The 25,515-nt window shown below is 38.3% G+C and overlaps 1 protein-coding gene across 1 annotated transcript in view; it reads left to right on the top strand.

Annotated features, from left to right (window-relative positions):
- FAM172A (family with sequence similarity 172 member A) overlaps nt 1-25,515 on the top strand; it is a 2,873,056-nt gene that overhangs the window by 2,236,582 nt on the left and 610,959 nt on the right. The window contains exons 9-10 of the mRNA XM_044064137.1: nt 16,922-17,038; nt 21,898-21,982. Coding sequence (XP_043920072.1) covers nt 16,922-17,038; nt 21,898-21,982 — 202 coding nt within the window. The remainder of the gene's footprint in view (nt 1-16,921; nt 17,039-21,897; nt 21,983-25,515) is intronic.

Genomic DNA, 25,515 nt, shown 5'->3' on the forward strand with positions numbered 1-25,515 from the left:
CTGACTGCGGTTTCAGCTGAGACTGTACCAGCCATACTGCTGGGACAGTTAACCTTTCCAAATATGACAGAGGAAGGACGACAAGGAGACATGGTGGTGGAATGAGGAAGTACTGGAGAGTATACAGAGAAAGAGGTTGGCAAAGAAGAAGTGGGATTGTCAGAGAGATGAAGAAAGTAGACAGGAGATGAGGTGCATGACAAAGAGAGAGGTGGCGAAGGCTAAGGATAAGGCATATGAAGAGTTGTATGAAAGGCTGGACACTAAGGAGGGAGAAAAGGACCTGTACCGATTGGCTAGACAGAGGGACCAAGCTAGGAAAGATGTGCAGCAGGTAAAGGTGATAAAGGATAATGAGGGAAACATACTCACAAGCGAGGAGAGTGTGTTGAGCAGATGGAAAGAGTACTTTGAGGTGTTGATGAGCGAAGAGAATGAGAGGGAGAGAAGGTTGGATGGTGTGAGGATAGTGAATCATGAAGTGCAATGGATTAGCAAGGAGGAAGTAAGGATAGCTGTGAAGAGGATGAAGAATGGAAAGGCTGTTGGTCCAGATGACTTACCTGTGGAAGCACAGGTGAAATGGTAGTAGAGTTTCTAACCAGATTGTTTAATGAAATCTTGGAAAGTGAGAGGATGCCTGAGGAATGGAGAAAAAGTGTTTTGGTACCGATTTTTAAGAATAAGGGTGATGTGCAGAGCTGTAGTAACTACAGAGGGGTTAAACTGATCAGTCACAGTATGAAGTTATGGGAAAGAGTAGTGGAAGTTAGGTTAAGAAGGGACGTGATGATTCGTGATCAGCAGTATGGTTTCATGCCGGGAAAGAGCACTACAGATGCGATGTTTGCTCTGAGAGTGTTGATGGAGAAGTACAGAGAAGGTCAGAAGGAGTTGCATTGTGTTTTTGTAGACTTAGAGAAAGCATATGACAGGGTGCCTAGAAAGAAGTTGTGGTATTGTATGAGGAAGTCGGGAGTGTCAGAGAAGTATGTAAGAGTGGTACAGGATATGTACGAGGGTAGTGTGACAGCAGTGAGGTCTGCGGTGGGAGTGAATGATGTGTTTAAGGTGGAGGTGGGATTACATCAAGGATCAGCTCTGAGCCCTTTCTTTGCAATGGTGATGGACAGGTTGACAGACGCGATCAGACAGGAGTCCCCATGAACTATGATGTTTGCAGATGACATCGTGATCTGTAGTGAGAGTAGGGAACAGGTGGAGGAGACCCCGGAGAGATGGAGATATGCTCTAGAGAGAAGAGGAATGAAGGTCAGCAGGACTAATACAGAATGTATGTGTGTGAATGAGAGGGAGGATAGAAGAATGGTGAGGATGCAAGGAGTAAAGGTGGCGAAGGTGGATGAGTTTAAATACTTGGGATCAGTAGTTCAGAGTAATGGTGAGTGTGGAAGAGAGGTTAAGGATTACTGGCCTCAAACAAATTCCCTACACTGACTGCCTCAAAAAACTTCAGCTTTACTCCGTAGCATATCACCTACTCCGAGGTGATCTCTGCCTAACATAAAAAGTTATGTCAAACCCAGAGCTGTTGGACATGCTACACCTAAAGTAATCCCAATCCCTCCGAGCTACACGCTCTAGGGACCTAAACCTTGTCACCACAATAAACAGGACATGCTGGAGGGATAAATTCCTGTCCCAGTGACTTCTTATACTCTGGAACAAGCTACCCATCTATGTCAAGCAAAGTTCTTCATTAGCACTCTTCAAGAAAAATCTTGATGAGTGGATGGCAAATAGGAAATACACTCCGGGGATCACTTCCATGTCTCTGCTCGACAGTGGCACAGGAAAATCACTTTCTTGGGTGGCGTAACCCATGGAACCTTGCTGGCTAGGCTTACTAGGCCCTTGGGCCGATGGCCTAGTACCTACCTATGAACCTATAAGAAGAGAGTACAGGCAATATGGAGTGGGCGGAGAAGAGTGTCAGGAGTGGTGTGACAGACGAGTACCAGTAAGAGTGAAAGGGAAGGTGTACAAGAGGGTAGTGAGACCAGCTGTGTTATATGGGTTGGAGACAGTGGCACTGACAAAAAGGCAGGAGTTAGAGCTGGATGTGGCAGAGTTAAAGATGTTAAGATTTGCACTAGGTGTGACAAGGCTGAACAGGATTAGGAATAAGTATATTAGAGGGTCAGCCCAAGTTAGAAGGTTTGGAGACAAAGCCAAAGAGGCAAGATTACGTTGGTTTGGACATGTGCTGAGGAGGGATGCTGAGTATATTGGGAAAAAGATGCTAAGGATGAAGTTACCAGGTAATAGGGAAAAGAGGAAGTCCTAAGATAAGGTTTATGGATGTGGTGAGAGAGGACATGCAGGTGGTTGGTGTGACAGAGCAAGATGCAGAGGACAGGAAGAATTGGAAACAGATGATCTGCTGTGGCGACCCCTAACGGGAACAGCTGAAAGATGATGATGTGTAGATTATTCTTCATTATTTTAAATATAACTATCTCTGGAAAAAGTGAGGTTTAGCACCTCCGAAGGGCATGGATTACAATGTATTGTATATGGAGCAGTGTAGTGTAATAGAGGTCCCTCAGTCATATGCCATTTTTGCAATTTTGTTTCCTCTCTCAGCAGGAGTGTTACCTGGAATAAACATCTCCATGACTAATCACAGTGTTTCTACAGTCTCTTTTCTTTTTCTTTAGTTTCATGGCATTATTTTTTTTATATTGTTGGCACTATTGCCATGAGTCATGATGTTATTTTTCTTTAATAACAAGAGCACTGTGCAACTGACATGAATTGTTGCAAGACCACTGTGTTTATTGATGTGCTTGTTGTTCAGAAGCATGCATTTAATAATCTAACAACAGGACCCTGTTTAATAGGCTGTACACTATTCATCTTCTCCAGTATTTACAGTTCAGCATTTTTCTGAAAAACTACTGCAGTCAGGGCATAATGGTTAGTGTAGCTACATGCTCTGCCATGATGTTGCCCAATGATCATGTAAGTGCCTGAAGCTGCCAGTTTTCTACTGCTTGCACAGATTAGTATCAGTTCTGATTTACAATGTTGAAATGTTCTTCCAGCTGGTAAGTAGATACTGATGTATAAAGTGCACTGCTGTCTTCAGATTACTAATCAAAACCCTCACTAGCATTGTATTATAATGTTGAGAAACTTGACGAGGCATTGCCATGAGTGTCCTCAGTTCATCCCTGTCACCCAGATGTCATATTGAGAGACTCCTCTTTCATCGTGCTACAGAGGATAGTGTAGGGCAGAAGTTCTTTTGCAAGGACTGGCAGAATGGTCACGTGCAACAGCATCAGGTTTCCTATTCTTTTCTCCTCTGAATACCAATATGTGTATCTGGTGAAAAGGAGGAGGAGCCTTGGGTCATTCTTCACTATTATTGAGGACTGACATTAATGGTAGACAGGAGATTCTGCTTCCATGGCATCCAAGAAGATGAAGCAGAGGGAAGCTGTGAAGTAGCAGGTGAGCTTAACTTTTCCTCCTGATCCAGCCAAATTACGTAAGAGAGTTCCTCCACTGGCGCATCTGAAGTAGACATGACTGTGGTCTGCGCTTCCCGTTGGACACAGTTCTCCTAGTTCACCCCAACATGGACCGCCCTCAACGCATTCTGAATTTCACTGTGGTAAGCCACATCTTAAAGTTCTTAGAATCTCCATAAAAAAGAGTTGTTTAAAATGACCAGTGCATCTTGACATGGGCCCACACTATACTTCTGAATGGAGCAGTGAATGCCATTCAGAGTAATGGAAGGTACTGTTCTACTCCTACCTCTTCTTCATTTTGAAGAGTTGGACAATTCCCACCCCATCTTAGATCATTTACCCTCTCTGTTGCATCCATTTCCAAATGTGGACTCTCCAGGAAGTCATAATCTTACCACACTAAGTTGCTTAAATGCTTTTAGAGGATCAGATGCATGACCTCTGAGACATCATTCCATTAGTCCTAAGCTTTACGCTGTCAAATAAAATGCCCTCTTAATGTACTCCCTGATAATGTCCCTGCACTGGTTGCCTCCATGGTTGCAATCCCTGGATGTGACCATAAACTGGGAGAAGTCCTCTTTGATCCTGTCTCAGAAGACTGCCTGTTTCACCACAAATCTAGATGCTCTTCACTGCTGGTAATGTTTACCTATTAGCAGAGCACAAGACGTAATGAAATTGCCAGCTAGGGTGAGAACACAGCCCAGAGTACAGTTTCTGATCCCACAGCAGCTTCTGAGATTGATGTCTGCCACAGTGGTTATATGCCATTTGCATTGAAGATGCTGATTTTTTCAATGTATTTTTTTTTTTTTTGCTTCATACTATTGTAACAGTCAACCTTTTCTCCCATATTTCTTGATAAACCCCAAAGCCAAGGGGCACTGGATTCTCTGTTAGGATTCAGTCATAACTGGTGGCAAGCGTCAAGCTGCCTGAAGAGTGCTGTCATTCTAAAAGGGTCAGGATTTTCTGTAGCCCTAATATCCTCCCCCTTTGTGGTAATAATGTGTGATCCTTATCAGACTGGGCAGGCTATAAGGAGTGGCTTGAGTATGTGTTTCACACTGGGCCCATAGGATGGCCACATCTACTCAATTTACTACCACGCCAAAACCATGGCTTTCCTTCCGAGTTCTAGCCTCCAGTAAAACTCAGTGAAGGACCACCCTGTCAAGACAGACACTGCCTTGCTGTCTTGCTGTCAAGTGCTTAGGATGCTAATCAAAAGTCTCATGGGCCAGAGTTAGAGTATTAGTCCTCTATGCCACCAGCAAAGCTGAAGATGCTGATGTTGCAGTGTGGCATATGATGGCTCTTTGCCTGGTATTAGATACCTGTTGCCAAGTTCTGGAGTGGTACCCCAACTATCTCTTGGTGGACCTTCCATTCCTACATGTGAACCCATCAAGAGCCCTGATGTTGGATACTTCTTTGAAAGCATATTAAGCTTACCTTGGCTCACATATAATTCAGGTGTTTCTTCAACTGCCTGTGACAAGAGCTCCCCATCAATCATCTGAAGCTGCAAGCAGTCTTTCTGATTCTGATGGCCTTGGAGACAAAGTTTTTTTGAGACTACTCCGTAGTCAGTCAAACACTGCATGGTGTAGTATGCAAACAATCAAGAGTGCACTTTGTCATGCCCTACTGTGTAGAGAGGCAATGTGTGTGACTGGCAGTGGGACACAGATGGAGGCATTTGATATCCCTCAGAGCCTAAATGAGCTGGGGCAGTCTCTAAGTCTCTTTCGCTGCCGCTTTCTGGATGATACAGAGATTTGCATGGTTCATAAGTTCCAGAAATGACATACACTCAGTGATTTCACCTGTTCACCACTGGAGCAAATGCAGTCCTCCCCTTATGCAACTTGATGCAGCAAGGAAAGAAGAAAGGGTCAGTGGATGTATTCCCCATTCTGTGGTATGGGAGATCTCTGTACACATTTCCACCATTCTCAGTGATCCCCTGTCTTGCAACAAAGTTCTGGGAAAAATGACTAGAATTGATTCTGATTGCTTCTTACTGGCTGCAAAGATTACAGTTTGTAGCTTTCAGATCCCTGGCAGTATGTAACACTCTCCCAATCCTAGCCATGGATGTCTGTTGTGGTTAGAATGACAGCTAACTTCAGGTCATAGCCTAGTTTCTGATGTAGACTGTCTGATTTTACCTAATGTTATTGCAAGAGGATTAGATGTGATTGAAGTTATCAGGAAGCTTTTCACTCATTAGACCTGTATATCCATGTGGAAGTGGATTTCCATTTGAGTTCCAGTTTATCAATTTAGAGGTTGTCCTGACCTGTCTCAGGAACCTGTATTATTTATGTTTCAGTTATTTTGTGATCATGATGCATGTCTACTTTTTCAGCCTATAATGATCTTTTTGTGACCAGGATTGTGCTACACCAGCTGCAGGTCTTGTTGCTCCTTGAAGAAATTCTGCACATTCCCACTTTGAAAAAAATCTCCCTCCTGATCTTCCGTAATCATAATTGACAGGCTTGCCTATCCTCTGGTAAAACCTGCTGCTTCAGCATCACCAAAATTTGTATCTTGGAAAATTCCTTTTCTGGTGGCTGTCACAATCCTGGAGCTTTATGGGGCTTATATGTAGGGAATTATATTTTGATTTTACAAGGAATGATTATTCTTTAGTATTTACCCAATTTTTCTTCAGAAAGAAGTTTCTGAATTGTTCCTGGGTTTATCAGTGTTTACATTCTTTGGTGGGATAACTAGAGCCCAAAGTCCTTCCCCATACTGAAAGTGTCAATTCACTTTTAACGTGAAGAGGGCACTTGAATTTAGGAGGGCCAAACAGCTAGTCACCTGCTTTGCTTTGAGAAGGAAAGGTCTGGCAGCTGCTAAACTAACCCTTTTCATGTGGATTGTCAAGTGCATTAACTGTTGCCATTTTGCATTTCACCATCATTTGGAAAATGATGTGTTAAAAAGCCTCTCCAATATAATTACTTAATTAATGCATGTTTGTATGTATTTTGTATCTGTTTTAACTGTGAAATTCAGGTGGGAGGTCACATTTTAAGTGGAGTCCCAGAAAGAGAAATGTCCATACAACTGGAACAAGTAATATGATTGTTAATAAAATAGGTGGTTTGCATGTTCATATAAAGATATATGTGTATATAATGTTTGTGTGTGTGTGTAGTGGTTTGCATGTTCATATAAATATATTATTATACATATATATGTGTGTGTGTAGATATATGTATGTGTATATGTATGTATGTATATATATATATATATGTATGTATATATATATATATATATATATATATATATATATATATATATATATATATATACGTGTGTGTAGATATATATATATATATATATATATATATAGTAGAACCGTGTGTAGATATATGTATATATATATATATATATATATGTGTGTGTGTGTGTGTGTGTGTGTGTATAGTATACTTGTGTGTAGAGAGAGAGATTTTACAACATAAATAAAACAGTAACATTACAAAAGCTAGGACAACAAAATGTCATGAACATGGCATAGCTTCTCACTTGAGTGCATATGACTGATAGCAGGTGTTGAAAAAGCATGTACATGTGAAATAGCTGTATTGTAAATAAAATGTCTGTATTTTCTGGTGCATATTAGTAAGACTGCTTCTAGTTATAGTAAAACATATTGAAATATTATTTGACAAGCTGGCATATGAGCAACAAGGGAAGAGGACATGGGCCAACCCTTTACACATTTAACAGATGATAAATAAATGAGAGTTGATAGGATGGTAGTGGTACACATATATAGAAATGGGTAGTGTACTCTAATTAGGGGATAACTTGTAGAAATTGACTAGATTTTAGTTGTACTGACATCACAGAATTAGGTAATATCCACAGTTACAGGTCCAGTTTTGTAACAGATGTTGTTTAAGTATGGATATGAAAAGCTTCTTGAATGGGATGGCATGCATGTTGAATGGCAGTTTATTCCATGGTTTCCCAACTGTAATGGACGATCTGAAATCTCCAGACTTGTTGCTAGATTTGGGGATGGGCCATTTCATGAGTAAATGAGGCTCTGAGATTTTGGAAAGTGGCCTTCAAAAGATGGTTTAAGCTAATGACAGTTATTGGAATACAGTAGTTCATGACTGAACCATGGCTAAGTAACAGAAAGGGAATGAATGAATTTGAGTTAGTGTACATTTTGCGAAAGTAAGCAGATAAATTGTGATGGGGTGGCAAGTTCTTATTATAAGCTTGCCCAAGTTTATGAAATATTGGAAAAGAAATTGAAGTAAAGAGGTGAGAATGGAAATAAGTGAGGTGCTGTATGTAGGATGTTGCACTGGCTAACCTATCACTATCTGTTAAGAATATTTTGGCTTGGTAAAGTTTCCTATATTTTATACTGTTTTTAGTAATTGTAGTCTTTACTTGGAAATCAAATTTTCATTGATTTGCAGTAGAGCCGTCAAGGATCCTAGCTTTGAGTTGAGATGTTTACTGCCCCATTAGTAACTGGGGCAGATGTGGAAGGTGATGAGTAAGAGCACTCAGAAGTGGTGATCAAAATGATCCTGAGAGAGAAGTGCAAGGCCTTTTTTTTTTTGATGCATTGAAATGGAGGTAATGGAGTAAAAGGATGCTTCAAATTTGATTTGATGAATTCTGGTGAGCTTTCCCTCAGAGTGAAAGTGGATTCATCATCATATCAGATTAACTTGGAACTTCCGAAATAGTTAGCCATATAATTCACATGAACAGTGAACCGCAGCAAATCAAGTACAGAACCTTGAGGTTTACCTTCATTAAGGAGCTAGAAGTATTCTTACTTCATTTTAAAGATTTTACTCTATTAGACAGTCTGAAAAATTAGTATGTGTGAATGAAGCCATCACTTTCTAAGATGTCAGAATGGTGAGGTAAATTGCATCAAAAGCTTTAGAGTGGTCAAGAGAGGTAGTACCAGCAAATTTCCTAAAATGAAGGTACTCTTGACTGTATTGTACCATGTTTCACTTTAACTCCATGTTATGCACTGGAATTAATATTTTGATTTATTAGATAGTCAATAAGCTAATGATTCATACATATCTCTCAGCTGTCCAGATTTTTGCCTCATATTTTTGGTCTATTTCTCCAAAATTTGTGGTTTTGTGATAAATCATTGTCAAATTATAGGGGTCAGAAATCACAAAATAGTGACAGAAATTTGAGTTTTTGATTTAATATATTTTATAAAATTTATGCTAATGCACAAATAACTGAAACACAAATAATTTTATCATCTTATTTCTAAAGCGCAGTATTTAAAATTTGTCCTTATTTTTTGGCCTTTGTCCCCCCCCCCATTATTTATGGCTTTGTCCAGATTTCTTGCTTTAAGAGGTTGAGAGGTATGGGCTCATACATTTTTGAGAGTCTGTGAAAGGGGTAAAAGGACTGCAGTTGGATGATTAGTTTTTTAGAGGAACTACATTTATGAAGAGGTATGGTAATTACTTCCAATGTGATGGGACATGGACTTCTTTGGTAGACCTGTTATTAAGAATGCTTGCAGAAGTTACAGGGTAAGCTGACATCTTTAGACATTACACTTGATTATCAGATACTAATGTACCAGGTTTAAGAAGATCACATTAGTGCAAGCAAAAGGGGAAGTAAATTGAAGCAGCAAGCTGAGGTTGAAGGTTTCCGCTGCAGTATCTGATATGGTATGTTGAATGCAACCGTAGAGGTAATTCACAAATAATTTAGTGATAGTGATGTCTTCATGTAGCATAGAAATGGAGGGGTATGACATTGCATTTAAGTTCCATGCCAAAATATGTTTATGGGGGGGGGGTTAACATGCTGGTTTTATTTATAAATAATAGGACTTCTAGCCTCCATGAATACTATTCTTAACCTTATTTCTTGATAGTCAGATTCAGATTTGCTTTTATACTAAATAGGCCAATTAATGATCTCTGGAAGATATCCAAATGTTCCAGATGACTACTTCATCCAGTGAGTCTTTAAAGTAGATCAAGCTAGAACACCACAATGTCAGAACTTAACAGCTTATATCGATAAATGTTTTTGACAAATGATCACATGATGTACTTAGCATAGTTTAAGACCAAGATAAGATAAATTTTAAAATAGTTGCATAATATTTTTTTTTTGTAAAAAGTAGGCATTTTAAAACTGTTGCTATGTGATAAAATGTGTTTTATGAGAAATGCTTAATCTTTACCTTTTTTTCTATAAATATTCTGGGTTTTTTTTTAGAATTGAATAGACCTCTCTGCCTTCTTTTCTGTCTTTCCTTGCCTGCTTTTATTGACTGGTTGAATTGTATCACATGATTGGTTGTTGTAAGTGAGGGCTATTTAAAGAATGTTTTATTAGTAACATATTTGGAGTGAAGAGCAGAAGTGAAAAAAAAAACTTTTACCAATAAAGTCATCCAAGTTCCAACACAGTTGTTTTCTCATTTGTTTGATTACTTTAGTACTTTTTAAAGAAGGCATAAAGGATATTTCTTTTTTTTTATTTTAAGTGGAGGCCAGTCAGTTACATTTGATGTGGACTTGAAGGTGGTATTTTGTGAAATGCTGCATCTTAGATCTCTTGAAACCTTTTAATTTTCCAAATTACCCTGGCTATCATGTGTTCACGTATTACTTACGCTGTGATGCCACTTAGCTGGATTTTTTGGGGCAACTGACCAAGGGCCCGATCCAGAATGCAGAAGCATCCTGGGGTTTTGTCAGTATGACTTGCTATACTAGTAATTTGAGAAAAAGCATGCATGTGGATTTGTTAATCCACATTAGTTAGGGTGCAGTCAAAGCCAAAGTCTCCTGCAAAGACTTTCTCTCAATTAACATGGGCATTAAGCCAGTGTAACATTGCATCAATAATGATTTCATCCTCGCCTGGGGATGTAAATGTAGGCTATGAATAGAATGTTAGCACAGAAAGTTTAGGTCTTAATTAGCAAAGATGCATGATGGATGCAGAAAACAGTGTTGATAAGTAAGGATGCATGATCGACGGAGTAGAAGATCTGTAAATCAGAGATGGAGCGAACGAGATTACTATATACAATCGGGACCCTTCTGGTACCCTTATGAGTCACCTCTGAGTGAAGAGTGTTATATTCCGGTGATGTGAATGCTTTCAGTGATAGGCAAAATGTCAGGTTGATACATGGAAAGCCAGTTATATAAACAATGCAGTTTGTTACTTATAATGCTAGTACCAGTATGGACCATTTCAAAACCATTAGCTAGCTTCTGTATTTCAATAGTTTGATTAATGATAGTGCCTTTGATTAGGCTAGCATCACTTCTGTAAGGAGTAGTATAGGGTCAAGACAATGGTGATAAGGTAATGCTTGAAGCATCTGACTGTGATTTTGTTCTTTATTTAATGCAGTTAAATAGTTATTTACTAGGCATTTAAAGTAAAAATGAAAAAGTGTGTCATCTCAAAAGAAAGTAAATACTAGAATAGGAACACACAAAATGCAAAGCTCAGGCATAATATACAATATTTTGAAAAGCTGTCAAAGTTCAAAATAGTTCCGCTGTTGGTATGCTAAGAAGTTGACACTTCAGGAATCTTCTATTTCCTGGCCCTTATCACAGAAGGTAGCTGATTCCAAATTATTGGACCCATATAAGCAAGTGGCAGTTGTCTGGAGCATTTAGATCAGGCCTTTGGAACAAATACCCACTTCTCTTCCTTAACAACAAAGGTCTGGTTGGACAGTAGATTTTTTAAGATATTCCTTCAAGATTCCATAGTCCACCTTGTCATTTTCAATTGTTATACTGAGGAAGACAAAGCCTGAATATGGCCATTGATTTTGATCAGTCATGAAATCATCTACAACCCGAGTAAAGACTGACTCAGTACTGTACAGAGATGAAAGTCTTGACTAATAGGGGGTGGTCAGAAGAGTCATGAGATGACAGATAAGAATAAATCTATTTAAATACTACTTTCTTGGTAGCTTTACCTATGAATGTTAGGTTTGAGACTGGACAGGTAGGAATATATCTAGTTAAATGCTACTTTCTTGGTAACCTTACCTGTAAAAGGAATGTTTGACATTTGCCAGTAATCCTTCAGGCAGTCCAGACTGAAAGATGACATTTTATAGTCAGTGATTCTAATTTGTTTTCTCTTGTGACTTGAATAAATATAAGATTTCACTACACATCTGTACCTCAGCTACTTGGATATTACTGTATACATTCATAAAGGATTACTGTCTTGACTTGTCTCAAGGTGTCAAGTTCCTTTTGATATCTGTTTACCTTAGAATTGAGGCTTGTGAATCGTGGGTCATTGGTTTTCATATGGCTTCTTCCATCCTGATAAATTTTCTTCTTGGGATTCAAAACAGTTGTAGGACCAATCAAGTAAGGTTCCTGTGCTTCTTAAGTATAGCCAAACAATCCACATATGATGTACTGTTGAGGTTATGAAAAGTCTGAAATATGGCATGCGTACATCTGGTAGGGTTTAGCTTTATTGGCCTGCTTGTAGCTGTTAATTAAAAATGTCACAGGCATTCAGAAGCAATGTAGCTGAAACACTGGCATGTCCTTAAGGAGTCATTTGCATATATCCCATGGGCCTCCACTACACAAGGTTTACGGAATTACACAATGAAGACTAGGACAGGAAGGCTGCACAAGTTGAGTGTTTCCTGCAGTTTTACTGAATGGTGTTTCTATGTAACCTTTTTATCCTTTGCATGGTATCATGTGCATGTATCCCATGTGCTTCCACTACAGGAGGTTAACAGTATTACACATTGAAGATTCCAGTTGGGCTGAGTCTTTATTGCAGTTTTTACTGAATGGTTTATCTGTGTAACTAATTTAACCTTTGTTTGGACATTGTCAGATGTAACAGATAAGTTCTTGTATTATCAGTTGACTTGTGAGTGGATTTTCGTGAACGAGTCCCAGATAATGTCCCATCTGTTCCCCACTGTCCAATCTCAACTGTTTGATTTCCATGTCAGATGGGCAAATATGTCTTTGCATATTAATTGTTAAGCATTAAAGCTTGTCATATTTTCATTGTTATGTCTTGATTTGCCAGAAATCTGCTCACTAGTGTTTGTGATGAAGTAGCAGTTGCAAGGACTAGGTGTAGTTATTTAGTTGATGCATGGTATCACTGCATGTACCAACACTGTGTATGTTAGTTCCCAAGTATAGGAACTTCCAAGAAAAGTTATGAATTGTGATTGGTGGAGCGGAGGAATCCGGTCCTAACATCCCTTCATAGATCAACTGATATGGTAAGAATGTTTCTGTGCCTAGTCACTCCAACAAAAGGTCATTTAGTTTAGAAGATCCTAACTCATCAGCAACATAAATTACTAATTATTAGGTATGTAAGGAAGTCAAACCTCAGAAGGAATGTGCACATAAATTATGTGAAGAAGAAAGAGAATGATTAGACACACCCTGCACAGCCATTGCAGCACTGATGTCTTTAATCCTAAAGTAACATTTCTCTGGAAAACATATTAGCATAGAGGGTGAACTGGTTACTGGAATTGATGATGTCATCCATAATCATTTATTGTTTTCGTGCGGATAGATTGCTGGAATACCAGGGGTTATTATTAGAAGGCAGAGAGCAGGAGTCTTTTGATGTAGAAACACCCAGACTTCACATTTATCTTATTAACTTGTATAACAAGGAAGATATTAAAGTTCCCTGTAGCTAGCAGGATGGAGGATGGGCATCAGTTTTACCGACCATCATTCATCATGAATTGCATCTGGGACACAGATTTCATTCTGGACTACTCTGTGCTAAAGGCAGAGCCCTTTCCATTTAGTCCAGGTATGTATTTGTGTTTGTGTTGTTTACTGGGCTGTCCAACTGGGTTATGATGTACTTTCAGTGGAGACTAGGAGAGAAAAGCTTTGAACACAATTGCACATATAAAAAGGATATAGAAAAGGTCTAATTGCAGAGTAGAATAGTTGAACATGGAAAATAACAATGAAAGAAGTTAAAACATATTTTACCAAATTGCTTAAAGTATTTACATAGTTTATTCGTGAGTACCTCACAGCAAGAGGTTCTCCCGTTCGATTCTCGGCTTGGCTTGGGAGTGCCTTCTGTGTGGAGTCTGCATGTCGTCCCCGCGGTTGGGTAGCGTCTGAAAGACATGCGTGCGTAAATGGGTGTGCCTTCGTTGAAGGTTGGGCGTCGAGCTGGCACCTCGGCGTTTCATAAAAATCTACTGCCAATCATTAGTGGACCGGAGTTCCGCTGTGGTGACCCTTTACTGGGAAAAAGCCGAAAGACAAACAACAACAACAACATTCTTGAGTACTTAGAGTTAAAGGAGGAAAAGGGAAGTCTGTGACCTAGAAGAAAAGAAGACTGGGCAGGAAGCTTTGGTAACCAATCAGGCTGCGTATGAGGAAGTTGCCCCACCTTTCAAAAGGTTTTAGAGAATGGGCTTAATGTACATTAGTACCCTGATTGGAGAACGAGAATTCTCCAGCAGGGTATTAATGTACAAGTAATACCTGCCAAAAAACGAGTTTGCTGCTTCTCAGCAGCATATCAGGTTGCCATGGAGCTCAGACTGATAAAATGAAACGGCCGCCATTATTTTCCACTTGCTAAACAGCACTTTTGCTGTTTAGTGAGTGTAAAATGTAAACAAAAAAGGTGTGTGTGTGTGTGTGTGTGTGTGTGTGTGTGTGTGTGTGTGTGTATGCATGCATGCATGTCAGTGAAAGTGAGAGCAAGCAAGCTGTTATTTTACACCCCGTAAGCAATGATTTTGCTGTTTAGCGAGTGTAAAAGAAAAAAAGAAAAAAAATTAAAACAAAGCATGTGTGTGACAGTGTATGCATATATGAGAGTAAGAGGGAGAGAGAGCGATCGATCAAGCGAAACATTAACGTGTGTGTGTGTTTCTGTCAGCATGTGTGAGTGAATGCGTGCATGAAAGCAGAGAGTTTGTGTGTGTGAGTGAGTGAAGTGCAAAAGCGAATGAACGATCCCCTGGTAGCATGTGTGTGTGAGAGAGAGAGTGAAGGGAATGATCTCTGCCAGTGCTTAGAGAATGGACTCTGTAAAATTGTTGTGTTTTACTCAGTTATGTATTTTTTAAGTACTAGTTTATTTTTTAATATACATTGTATAAAAAAGACAACTCCCCGTCGGATAAGCACACTGTTACCACAAGTAACAGTTAAATCAGAAAGCGAGGTGGTTACTTGTGTGCGAAGTGGGTGCTACAATTTGCATGATGTCGTTCACATAGACTAAATCATTTTCGCAAACAGATAATAGGGCTCCAAGTTAAATCAAACATCGTTTAGAGTATGTAATTCAACCAACTTATATTTATTTTCATTTCACGCTTTGATCGCAAATAAAAGCAAAAAAAAGACAACCAGATGGCGCTTTGTAGATTAGATCACGACAGTTCAATAATGCTACCCTTATATAGTAGTATAATCTGTGCTTAAGTAATCTAATAAATATTAAATTAGCATTACATGATTATTAGATTGTGTGAGAGTTAGATTAAAAGATATATACATCTTAAAATATATATACTTTTTTTAAAAATCATTAATAAAACATTTTTTTTTTTATACAACCAAATAATTTATGAAATATCATATATATAGAAAAAATAAATTGTACAAAAAGATTTCTTATATCTTATATAAACAAATAAAGACACATAGGTTAGGTTAAATATTTATACGTCATATGATAAAAACATTTTTACTGTATATAAAAAAAAAAATAAACTGTATAAAAGTATATTTTATATATTACCTTTGTCTCATTATTATAATAGATCCATATAAGCAATAGTCATATGTTATGTTTTGTATATATACATATGTAATATATATATATATGTAAAAATAAAATATATGTATATATAATATAATTAAATAGGAACATGTGGCAGTATATATAATTTGTTGATAAAATGTAAAAATAATATTATATATATATATAATATATATGTATATATATATAAAATATATGACATCTTTCATTGTAAAATATTGTAATATAATAATAATATTTAATAAAAAATAATAAAAAAAAAATATGTATGTAATAATTAATATAAATAATAAAAAAATGCAAATATAAATATATATATGTTATATGTAATAAATTATATATATTTTTTAATATATTTTGAATGCAAAATCCTTCCTCCAACACTATTAACGTATACTACAGCAACTGTGAAACATTAGTTGGAGGAACTATTTTACATCAAAAATATATTAGAAAAAAATAAAATAGTACTTAAAAAAATGCACAAGTAAGTAAAGCACAACAGTTTTATAGATAGCCCATTCTCTAAGCACAATAATGCCCTCCAGGATGTGTGTTAATGTGTAATTAATGCCCTTCCAGGGGTTACACATTAACACATACCCTGTTGGGCATTATTGCTTGCTTAGATTACAGTTAGACCTTTTGAAAGGAAATGTTTAATTATATGCATGAAGGAAGCTAACCTGACTTTCCTCATGTTTAAGACTGCAGAACCATAATACACAAGTAGCAGCATCTCAGTTGAACTGTGAATGTTCCCTCACAAGTGGTGAAATTTTGGCTTACTTGTTTCATACAGGTGTATTTTATTTATTACTTTTGGTTTTCTTTTTTCATTTTGCTAACCAAAACGTCATAAAACTTAGATTTCACTTTCTCTTGGATGTATGCTTCAGACTGAGCCTGAATATGATCCATTGAGAGCAGTGCGCTAAATGTATACATAAATAAATACAAACCAGGCAGGCCAAGGCCACTAATATCATACATCACTTTTTTTCCAAGGGTGCTTAATTGAGTTAGGGAAGCTAAAACACTCCATGCATCATACAGGGAATCCACAAGTGTTACATTCCCTTTGTCACCAGCATAGTAAAGATTTGCAAAAGGGGTGAGGTTACTGCAATTGTTCATTTTCTTTAAATCTTGTTTTTGTTCTAGTTTCATGAGGCTGCTGTGTGCATTGTTTAATCTGCCATCTCAGAAGGTTACAAGTTGCTCTTATTACGTTTTAAAACGCCAGTGTCCATCATTCACCAATATGTTATATTATCCATACCTCAAATGTCATTCACATTATTCTAAATCATAATCATTAGACCGTTCACACTTTTTACTTAGTCAAATTAATTTTTTGTTCAAATAATATTTATCATTAGGTTTGCCATTCATGCTGTATTAGTAGCGCATTATTTTCACGTAATTATTTTGTTGTTTCAGTAACTATTGTATCCAAAATGAATATACATATGTAAGTAGCACCAGTAGGTTGCGAAGTGCCTCAGACAGCATTTTATTTAAGGAAGACAAATCATAAAGATTTTCTTTTGTTTCAGTTGCTACAGAGAGAGGTGGAAGTAAAAAGCCGAGTGTCAGCTGTGGCACTGACAGACTCCGTTCATAATGTGTGGCATCAGGAAGCTGGCAAATCAGTTCTTGACTGGTTACAAAAGGTAAGCCATGATGGTTGAGAGTGAAGATGCATTAACTAAAGTTGGCCTGTTTAGAGACAAATAGACTCTACCATACAGTGAGATGTGAGATTGTTAAATTTCAGACACACGAACTGGAATATTGTCATTAGGACTAGTCATACAATACTAGTGTATTGGAAAAAGCAGGAACATCACATTTGCTAAACTTTTTAAATGATGCTGTTAATAATAAATATGATGTGCCTGAGTTTATTTTATTTGTTAACTGAGTAAGCCTGCTAGGCCTGAGATTTTATTTCCTCGGGCAACGTAAGAACAGTTTCTGGTGTAGTTATTTGGTGAGGGTCAATGAGTTTACCAGTATTGCCAGAAAAAGTGAACGATGGTATACTCTTAATGTACTGTAAGGGCAACAAATCATTGTGGTAACTGAAATGTCAAGTCAGAAAGTAGTGAAGCTTCTTTAAGCAGATTACAACCTTTGTTTTTTATTTTATTATTGTACTGAATGAGAATGTTACAGAGCTTACTGTTATGCTCTTGCATTGTCTCATATACAAAAGTGATGCTGACTTCTGCTGTCAACTACTGACTGTGCAGTTAACTGTGTGAGTTTTCCTTTTATAAGCTGGATCATGTCTGAAAATTGGTTTTAGACTGGTGCATTCCTGTTAACAAAGTGAGATGTATTCATTTACTTAATAGTTTAATTTGGTAAAATTATGTCATATGTTCAGAGATCAGTTAACTGCCTGATCTTGCACTTGACTGGACTCTCTTGTTGGTCTCACCCTGATGAAATCACATGACCTAGGTAGCATTAGAGAATAAAACTGTTAATTGTGCGGTAGTATCAAAAAAAGCTGTTCTTTACTCCAGTGTTTGCCTGCTTCTGATGTAGACACCTGTAGATTTAAGAGTAAAGCTAGACTGCCGACACTTTTTTGAGGCAGAGGTTTAATGTATGTGGACAATTCTATAGGCTATCTTTATCTTTAATGGAGACCATCTGACAGCTGGAACCAGCATTAGATGAGACAGAGCTCCAAAGTTTCCTGCAGTGAATAAGCTGAGTACCTATGGCAATATGGTGCAGACTGCATGACTGTACCATTGTGAGGAAGGAAAAAGGTGGGACAGAGAGGAGAAGGAGCATTTAAAAGTCATAATGTGGCAAATCATATAGCTGTTGCCCTTTGCTGATGCTGCTGGAGATGATTTCCATCAAGGAAGGAAAAAAACATCTTTGATTCGTGGGTTTGCTGCTATAATTTTTATTAGAAATAAATTCAGCTTTAAAGTCTGCAATATAGCTTGCTTGGACTTGTTTTTTTCCTGTAAACATAGCCAGGTCTCATTAGAAGGTTTATTTGAAGATATTAATGGTAGGTAGAAGACCTGTAACTGTCTTGATAAAAATCATATAACTTCTTCCCAGATTACTGGCAAAATGTTTTTTTTTTTTTTTTTTTTTTTAATTATGGCTTAATATTATAAAGTTTAGGACCCATACTGATCTGTAGATGTCTGAATGATGGCTTTGAATTTAGAATGTGTCAATAGATGCTGTTGCCTTCTCCAGGACATTAAAGTTACTGGCTTTGCTCTAGTGTTCCCACCTTGCAGACCGCAGCTGGAAAAGCAGTAGCAGTACTAGGACTGGCATATAGCATTCCTCTTACTTTTTGGACTCAAAAGCATGCCTAGGTTCCTACATGCTTATGTACAGAATGACAGGGAGAAAATTGATCAGGACAAATAAAGCAAATACAGACCATGTCTGTGTGACTAATTATCATACCTTCAAAAGTTTATAGAGCCCATGAAACTTCACTGGGTAGCGAAGATGATCTGGCACTGAAGTACAAGTGTTGGTTGTAATTATTTGATAACCTTAGGGTAGGGGAAAATGTCTGGAGAAAGGTTCATAGGTAGAATATTAAAGAGCTTGTCATACCCATTGTGTTTAAAGCATTGCCTGCCTAACTGCTTTTCTTCCAGTTCCTAAGTGTTTTTTGTTGAATCCAGTATAATACAGAATACAGTTTTCAACCTGTGTGCTGCAATCAGGTGTCAGATTGTTGCCATATCCCAGTGGATTTTCCTTATTTGTTGTGTATTTATTAACTTAATTCCACATATCGTTCTTTGAATTATGCCTTTGTGTGTTTTATATGTGTCTGTGACTGTGTATGATACTTGCATGTATGCCTTGCTTATTACGGTCTTCTCCAGTAGAAAATCTACCTTGCCTACCTTAATTAGTTAAACAGATATATGAAGTTAGACGTTCCTTCAGCAAAGCAATATAGGTGTATTTTAACTATTTCAGTGTGATTTAAATGCCCATTTAAAGCAAAATGACTGTCTGCTTAACTAGTACTGATGTTAGTCGGTGGTGGACTTATTTTAATCACCCTTGTAATCCACCAAATGTTCTTGAGAATGCCCATGTACCATTTTGATGTAAAGTATCTCCAAGTCTTCTGTTAATTCAGATCAGAAATGCATAATATAGGACATGCTGCAGTGATTTAAAAAGAATTTTGGGAGGCTTAGGGCCCCAAAATTATTCCACTGTGTCTTAGAATTTGTTGAAGTAAAGAGTATTTTTATTGCAGATTGGGGCAAGTTTACATTCCACCAGATTTTCTAAATGTATCACTTCTAATCACAGATTTCCACCAAAATTATCTGGTTGTAATGTGAAAACACCCATATGTCTGTAAAACACATACCAGTATATAAATGGCAATGGATTAAATAAGTTTCACAACAGTTTAACTGAATTAATCAAGGCTTTACTCCTGTGATATATAAAATTTATCACAGAGAAACTTCAGAGTAAGGCATATTACACTATCTTGGTCTTTGTAGTGTGGTTTCTGCCATTGTATGTCTAGTAAAAGAATTGTGCTTGTTTATAAAACAGCAATTCCTGTTTTAACCTTACAATTTTATAGGCTATGACTGATGGGAATATAAAATCACCAGGGATATCTTTTGACAGTACTGACTTAAAATGTTAAAATATAAAGAACTGTAATCCCTACAGGCTGTGTCAGAGAAATCCCCATTTTCTTCATCAAAGATCAAAAAGTATGAACTAAATGCAGTAAGATACAAGAGAAATTCAGTCAAGGCACTAAAAGCAGCCTTGAGCTGACACTTTTTTCGTAGTATGCACATATATAACATTTAATTTTCTGTTTATAAAGCATGCTTACATAAAATATTAATTAGTAGTCTGAAAAAAGTATAGTTAATCTGCCAGAATATTTTATCATCAGCACAAAGATATAAAATATATATTTAAACGTATAGTAAATAGTAATCCAGGTTTAAGAACAGTAATTAGCATTCTGAATCATGTAAGCAAATGTACATTGACTGCTGTTTAAACTGTTAAGAAATAAACATCATTTTTAATAGTTTTTTTCTGGAGAATTTAATTGTTACTTTTATGTGGTACACGTTAATTGCTGTCATTGTTAAACTTGATGGTAAATGTGATTTTTCTTGGTTGAAGCAATCTATCTATCATATATCACTGGTGGCCTATTTTTAGTGCCTAAAAAGTCATGATTTTTGCATATATCGGATGCTGTGATGAATGATAAAAACGAGCCATGCATTTCCATATCTTGACAGTGTATTCAGGGAATAGTAGTTCTTGCAGACAATTAAGTCATGTTGCGGGTAAAGGATTTGTTAATTTTATAGTAATCAAGCACATTATCTTTGAGACTCACTGATAACGTATTTGGTCATTAATAAGACTGATTAATTCTTTTATTTCATTTGAAAATCTTAGCTATAAAAGCTGTACCTGTTCTAACTTTGACTATCTTAATTTTTATTCAGTTCTGCATACCCAACTGTTAATTAAGCTTTTCATTGCTAAATCCTGCACATAGGACTTAAAGAAATCATTTTAATAAGCTGTCTAAAAATGTCAGCATTTCTGTTAACAATTTTTTCCATTATAAAATAACATTTTAAGAACATTACTTGACGGCCTGTTTGTTTTCATGTTTTTCACACAGTTCAATAGTTTCATTGATCTACTTTTTCTTACAAAAATCTGCCATGCTTTGTGAACTTCACTTTCTAATGCCATACAGCAACCCATCCTTTATGTTATTCCTGCTCTCCCTGGTCCCTGAACAGTAGGGTTGCCTTGACAAATCTATTCAAAAGCCATTCCCTGGCCTTTATTGCTGGGGACTGGAGCCTTTGAAATTCTTCTCCTCACTGCACCACAGCTGACATCTTCTTCCAGACAGAATGAATTAAGGAAATACAATAAGACACTTGATCTACCAGTCAAGGATCTTTCCACAGTAGGGACGGATTCCATGGTGCAATGCCAGGGCAGCAAGAATCTAAAAATACACAATACAGGCTTGTTTACCCAAATGGCAGTCAAACATTTTTTGCAAACATGATCGATGGGCTGAAAATCCTTTTTTCTCCTTTTTAATAGTCTTGTTTGGAAGTACTTTTATACATAGTGATACACATGAAATTTTTTTCCAGGAAAAAATGGTAAAGTGAAAAACTGAAGCCTTTTACATAAATGAGGTACAACTTGGGTGTTATGTATACTTTATGTCAGAGCTCTGTTTTATACCGCATAAAACTCTGCAGCCGTCTGCTGGTTTAGTTTTACAATGGCAGGCATTCAGTGTTCAGAGAAGATATTTTTTATCATACATTAATTGTTTCATTATATCAATGCTGAATATATCAGCATCTTTTACTACCCTGATTTAATTAGCGTATGCATTGTTTTAAAATTTTATAACCATATTTTGCTTTGTAATATTCACATCATTCTTTATTTTTTTTATTACTTGTTTCTTAATTTTTTCCAGCATTGCTGCAACTGGGTGTCCAGTGCAGAACCATTAGACACACCAGTGGAGTCCATGTTACCAGACTGCCCACGTGTCTCTGCAGGTACATACATACTTTACATTATTATTTGTTTTTGTTATTGTGACTTGCTCACTTATATCATTAGTTTTCTTTGTTTTGTTTTGTTTCCACCCCAAAATGCAACCTATGATTTGGTGACATAAGGAGCAAGACATGCTTAAACTTTTGCTCTGTGTGTTTGCTGGGGAAGGGGGGCATGTGAGTTGCAAAGAAAAGCTTAGGGAAAGTTTGTTTTCTTTCATAACATAATTGTATGCTTAGCATTTCTCAGTTATGGCTTCTGATAAGATTTTTCTTGGCCTTATTACTTTGTGGAAACTTAAAACATTTATGGAGTCTCAGTCCTTTAGATGACAGAGGACTGTTTCTTATGAGTAGTCAACAATTAACTGCATGAGCAGGCTTTACAAATGTAGCATAAACTTTCTGGTGGCAATTCTCACTTTAAGAGAGAGGAGCTTTAAGTTAATCATGTTATATCCAGGCGTACTTGAGTCTGAAACCCGCAACTGCTACATGACTACCCTGATTTATATCAAGCTACTTCAATTCACCGTTCTGCAAAAACAAGCTTGTATACACAGTTTACTACATTATTTTCAATGAAAGTACCTGAAATATTGTAACAAGAAAATGGTTTTAAAATGACATAGTCCTTATAACTTCTTCTGAGGTGATCTTTTTGTACAGGTTACACAAAGGCTTGACTCAGAAACCAATGCTAGTTACGAGAAAAGGCCATTTGACTATAGCTTGTTAGTGACTAAAACTAATGCATTTCAAGTCTTTTCAACAGTGATAGATGTATTTATCTTTCCACCCCAAAACACACTGTGTGACAGGGATCTCAGGCTCATGGCCCTTGGGTCTCAAGCAGCCCTTAAACCAGCATAATTGTAGGTGAGTAAAACTACTACACTACATTCCTAGCTGCACAGGCTATCTTTTATTTTGTTTTGGAGATTGTAGCCCTCAGCTGTACAACCTTTATTGTCATTTGAGTTTGAGACCCCTGCTTTACGCTATAGACTGTTACAGCTTGTCAGCTGATGTTTGGTGACTTATATATTTTAACTGGACACCAGAAGGGCTTGTTTTCAGTTGTGAACCATCAGCATTTGTCTAGTTGTGTGAAATGCTGATAGTTGCACAATATTTAAGTGGAAGTTGAGGGAATAAAACCTAGATTTGTATGATGGAGCTCATTAATAGCTAGTACCCTTAATCCTCTGAACTATGATGCCCAGCCAACACTGATAATATTAGAAAGATTACCCAGATAGCCTACCGTAAAATAGAGCCCTGTATCTGCCATTACTACTGCTGCTAAGTATCAGAGTAAAAAGCATCTTTTGATTGCACATCTCTATGAAATGTCTTTGTGTTCAAACTTCCTTAAGAGTGAACATTTTTGTCTTCTGTTCTGACATTTTATATTGCTTTGTTGTGTTTGTATAATTTTTGATGTTATGTAGTCCTATCTCGCCTACATTCTTACCCGTGGGTTCGGAGCCGAATATCGGCTCCGACTCAGCCGATTTTTCTAGCTCGAAGTCTTTCATTGATTGGGCTAAGCAGGTATCCCATGGTGCACTGCTCCATATCCCCAGATCTCGTTTGCCGCTCGTGTAGCTCGGACGTGGTCTCACTTGGCTGTGGCTAAGTACTCTTTTTTCTTGTCTTAAGAAAAGTTTTTTGGATCATTTCAAAGCTACTTTCATAGCTATTTGTCTAAAGTGTTGTTGTTGATGTGTGATCGTGTGATTGTGTGATTGTTCATGAAGTATCCTGCTGACTGTTCCCTCGGGCTAGGCCCGTTTCAGTTAGAGGGCCTAGTCCTCCTCTCCTTGCCCTCTGTGTATGTACAGTCTAGAGGTTTGGGCCATCCCCTTTCCTCGTGGTCATCACCCCCTTTTGTTGAGAGGTTGGTACTTCTTCTGTAGTGTGTGTTTGGTCACTGTTCTGTGTTCGTTCCCGAGTTTTTGTGGTGTGAGCGCCTGGTGGTTCTTCTCAGATTTGTGTTTTGCCTTTTTGTGTGAATAGTAAGATGTCCAAAGATCCCAAGGAACACAAACTTTCGGGTTTTAAAAAGTGCTCCAAATGTGGGTACAAAATGTCCATCACCGATGGGCATTCCATTTGTGTTTATTGCCTGGGAGCCATTCATCTGCAGGAGTCCTGCAGTTTTTGTCATGCGTTCAGTCCTAGAGTTCTCCAAGAGAGAAAGAATAAGCTAATTTTAAAGGGACTTTTGAAACCCTCTTTTGAAGAGGCTATGGATTCGTCTCCCAGTGGAAAATCTAAATCTGGCAAGTCAAAAAAGAGATCTCCGGCTCTGTCAGCTTCATCGGAGCTTCCGGAGAAAATCTCAAAAACTGCATCGACCTCCTCGGCTCCACTGTCTTCGGGGCCTCAGGAGGTGTTGGTGTTGACATAACCGGCGTTGGCTCCAATTTTATTGGAACCTCTTAGGAGCTGATTGCCCAGTATCAGACCAGTTTCTCCTGAGAGGAGATCTCAATCTCCATCCCTGTCTTCCAAATCCTCCAGGACCCTTTCGGATGTGGATGTTGATAGGGTGGTTCAGAGGCTCCTCCAGTCACCGGTTTTGGCAAAATTATTTTCGGCTCCGGAATCATTCCCGACCCTGTCTTCGATCATTCCTCCTCCGAGCACATCTCTGTCTTCGGAGCCGGAGTGTTCCACGCCATGTGATGTTACTAAGCCGGCTCCGATGGCCCCTTTGGCTCCATCAGTACCGACATCGGCTCCGACCCCGTTGGCTCCTTCCTCAGGGTTTGGGACACGGGATTCTTCGTTCGGGACCGAGGGGGATATCTTGAGGCTTATTTCACTTCCGAGCCTTCCTCTAGGTGCCTCGGCTTGGGGAACTCCGACCCCCGTCATGGCCTCGGAGGCCGGTCGCTCCTCTGATTTGGGGGGGGCTGCCTTCGAGGCTATGCGGACTGTGCTGGCCAGATCGTCAGCTTCATCAGGCGGGTCGGTCTGCGGACTGCGCTGGCCAGATCGTCAGCTACATCAGGCGGGTCGGTCACTCTGTCCCCCACCACTCCAGTGAGAGCTTCTGATCACCACCCATCCATGGACAGCAGAGCACCAGGGCCTAGGGATACCCCCACGAGTGGTCCCCAACTTTCTGAGTGTCCCTTGGAGTTCATGCCTGAGGAGCCCCCTAGAAAGAAGACGTGCAAGAGGAAGCACATAGATTCCCAGGATGAGTCCCTCACCTCTGATACTGACCTCGAGGAATCGGAGGGGTCTCCCAAGTCATCCTCTGATGATGTTTCCTTCTCTGACATCCTGGAGATACTGAAACAAAGAGGGGACTGGCCGTCCAAAGCCCCCTCCGAGGAGGAGTCAGTATTCCTTAAGGCCTTTGGTGCTCAGACCTCCACCTCCTGGGTGTCTCCACCCTTCGACGAGCTCCTTGACTTGATATGTCGAAGAGTGTGGGAAAACCCTGATTCCATAGAACCCGTGCCCAGGCATCCCAACAAGTTTCTTTCCACCCCCAGGGCAAAGAGTTTCTGATT

Source organism: Protopterus annectens, chromosome 2.part2 (genome assembly GCF_019279795.1).
Source record: "Protopterus annectens isolate FY-2018-M chromosome 2.part2, PAN1.0, whole genome shotgun sequence".
In the NCBI taxonomy this organism is placed as follows: Eukaryota; Metazoa; Chordata; order Ceratodontiformes; family Protopteridae; genus Protopterus; species Protopterus annectens.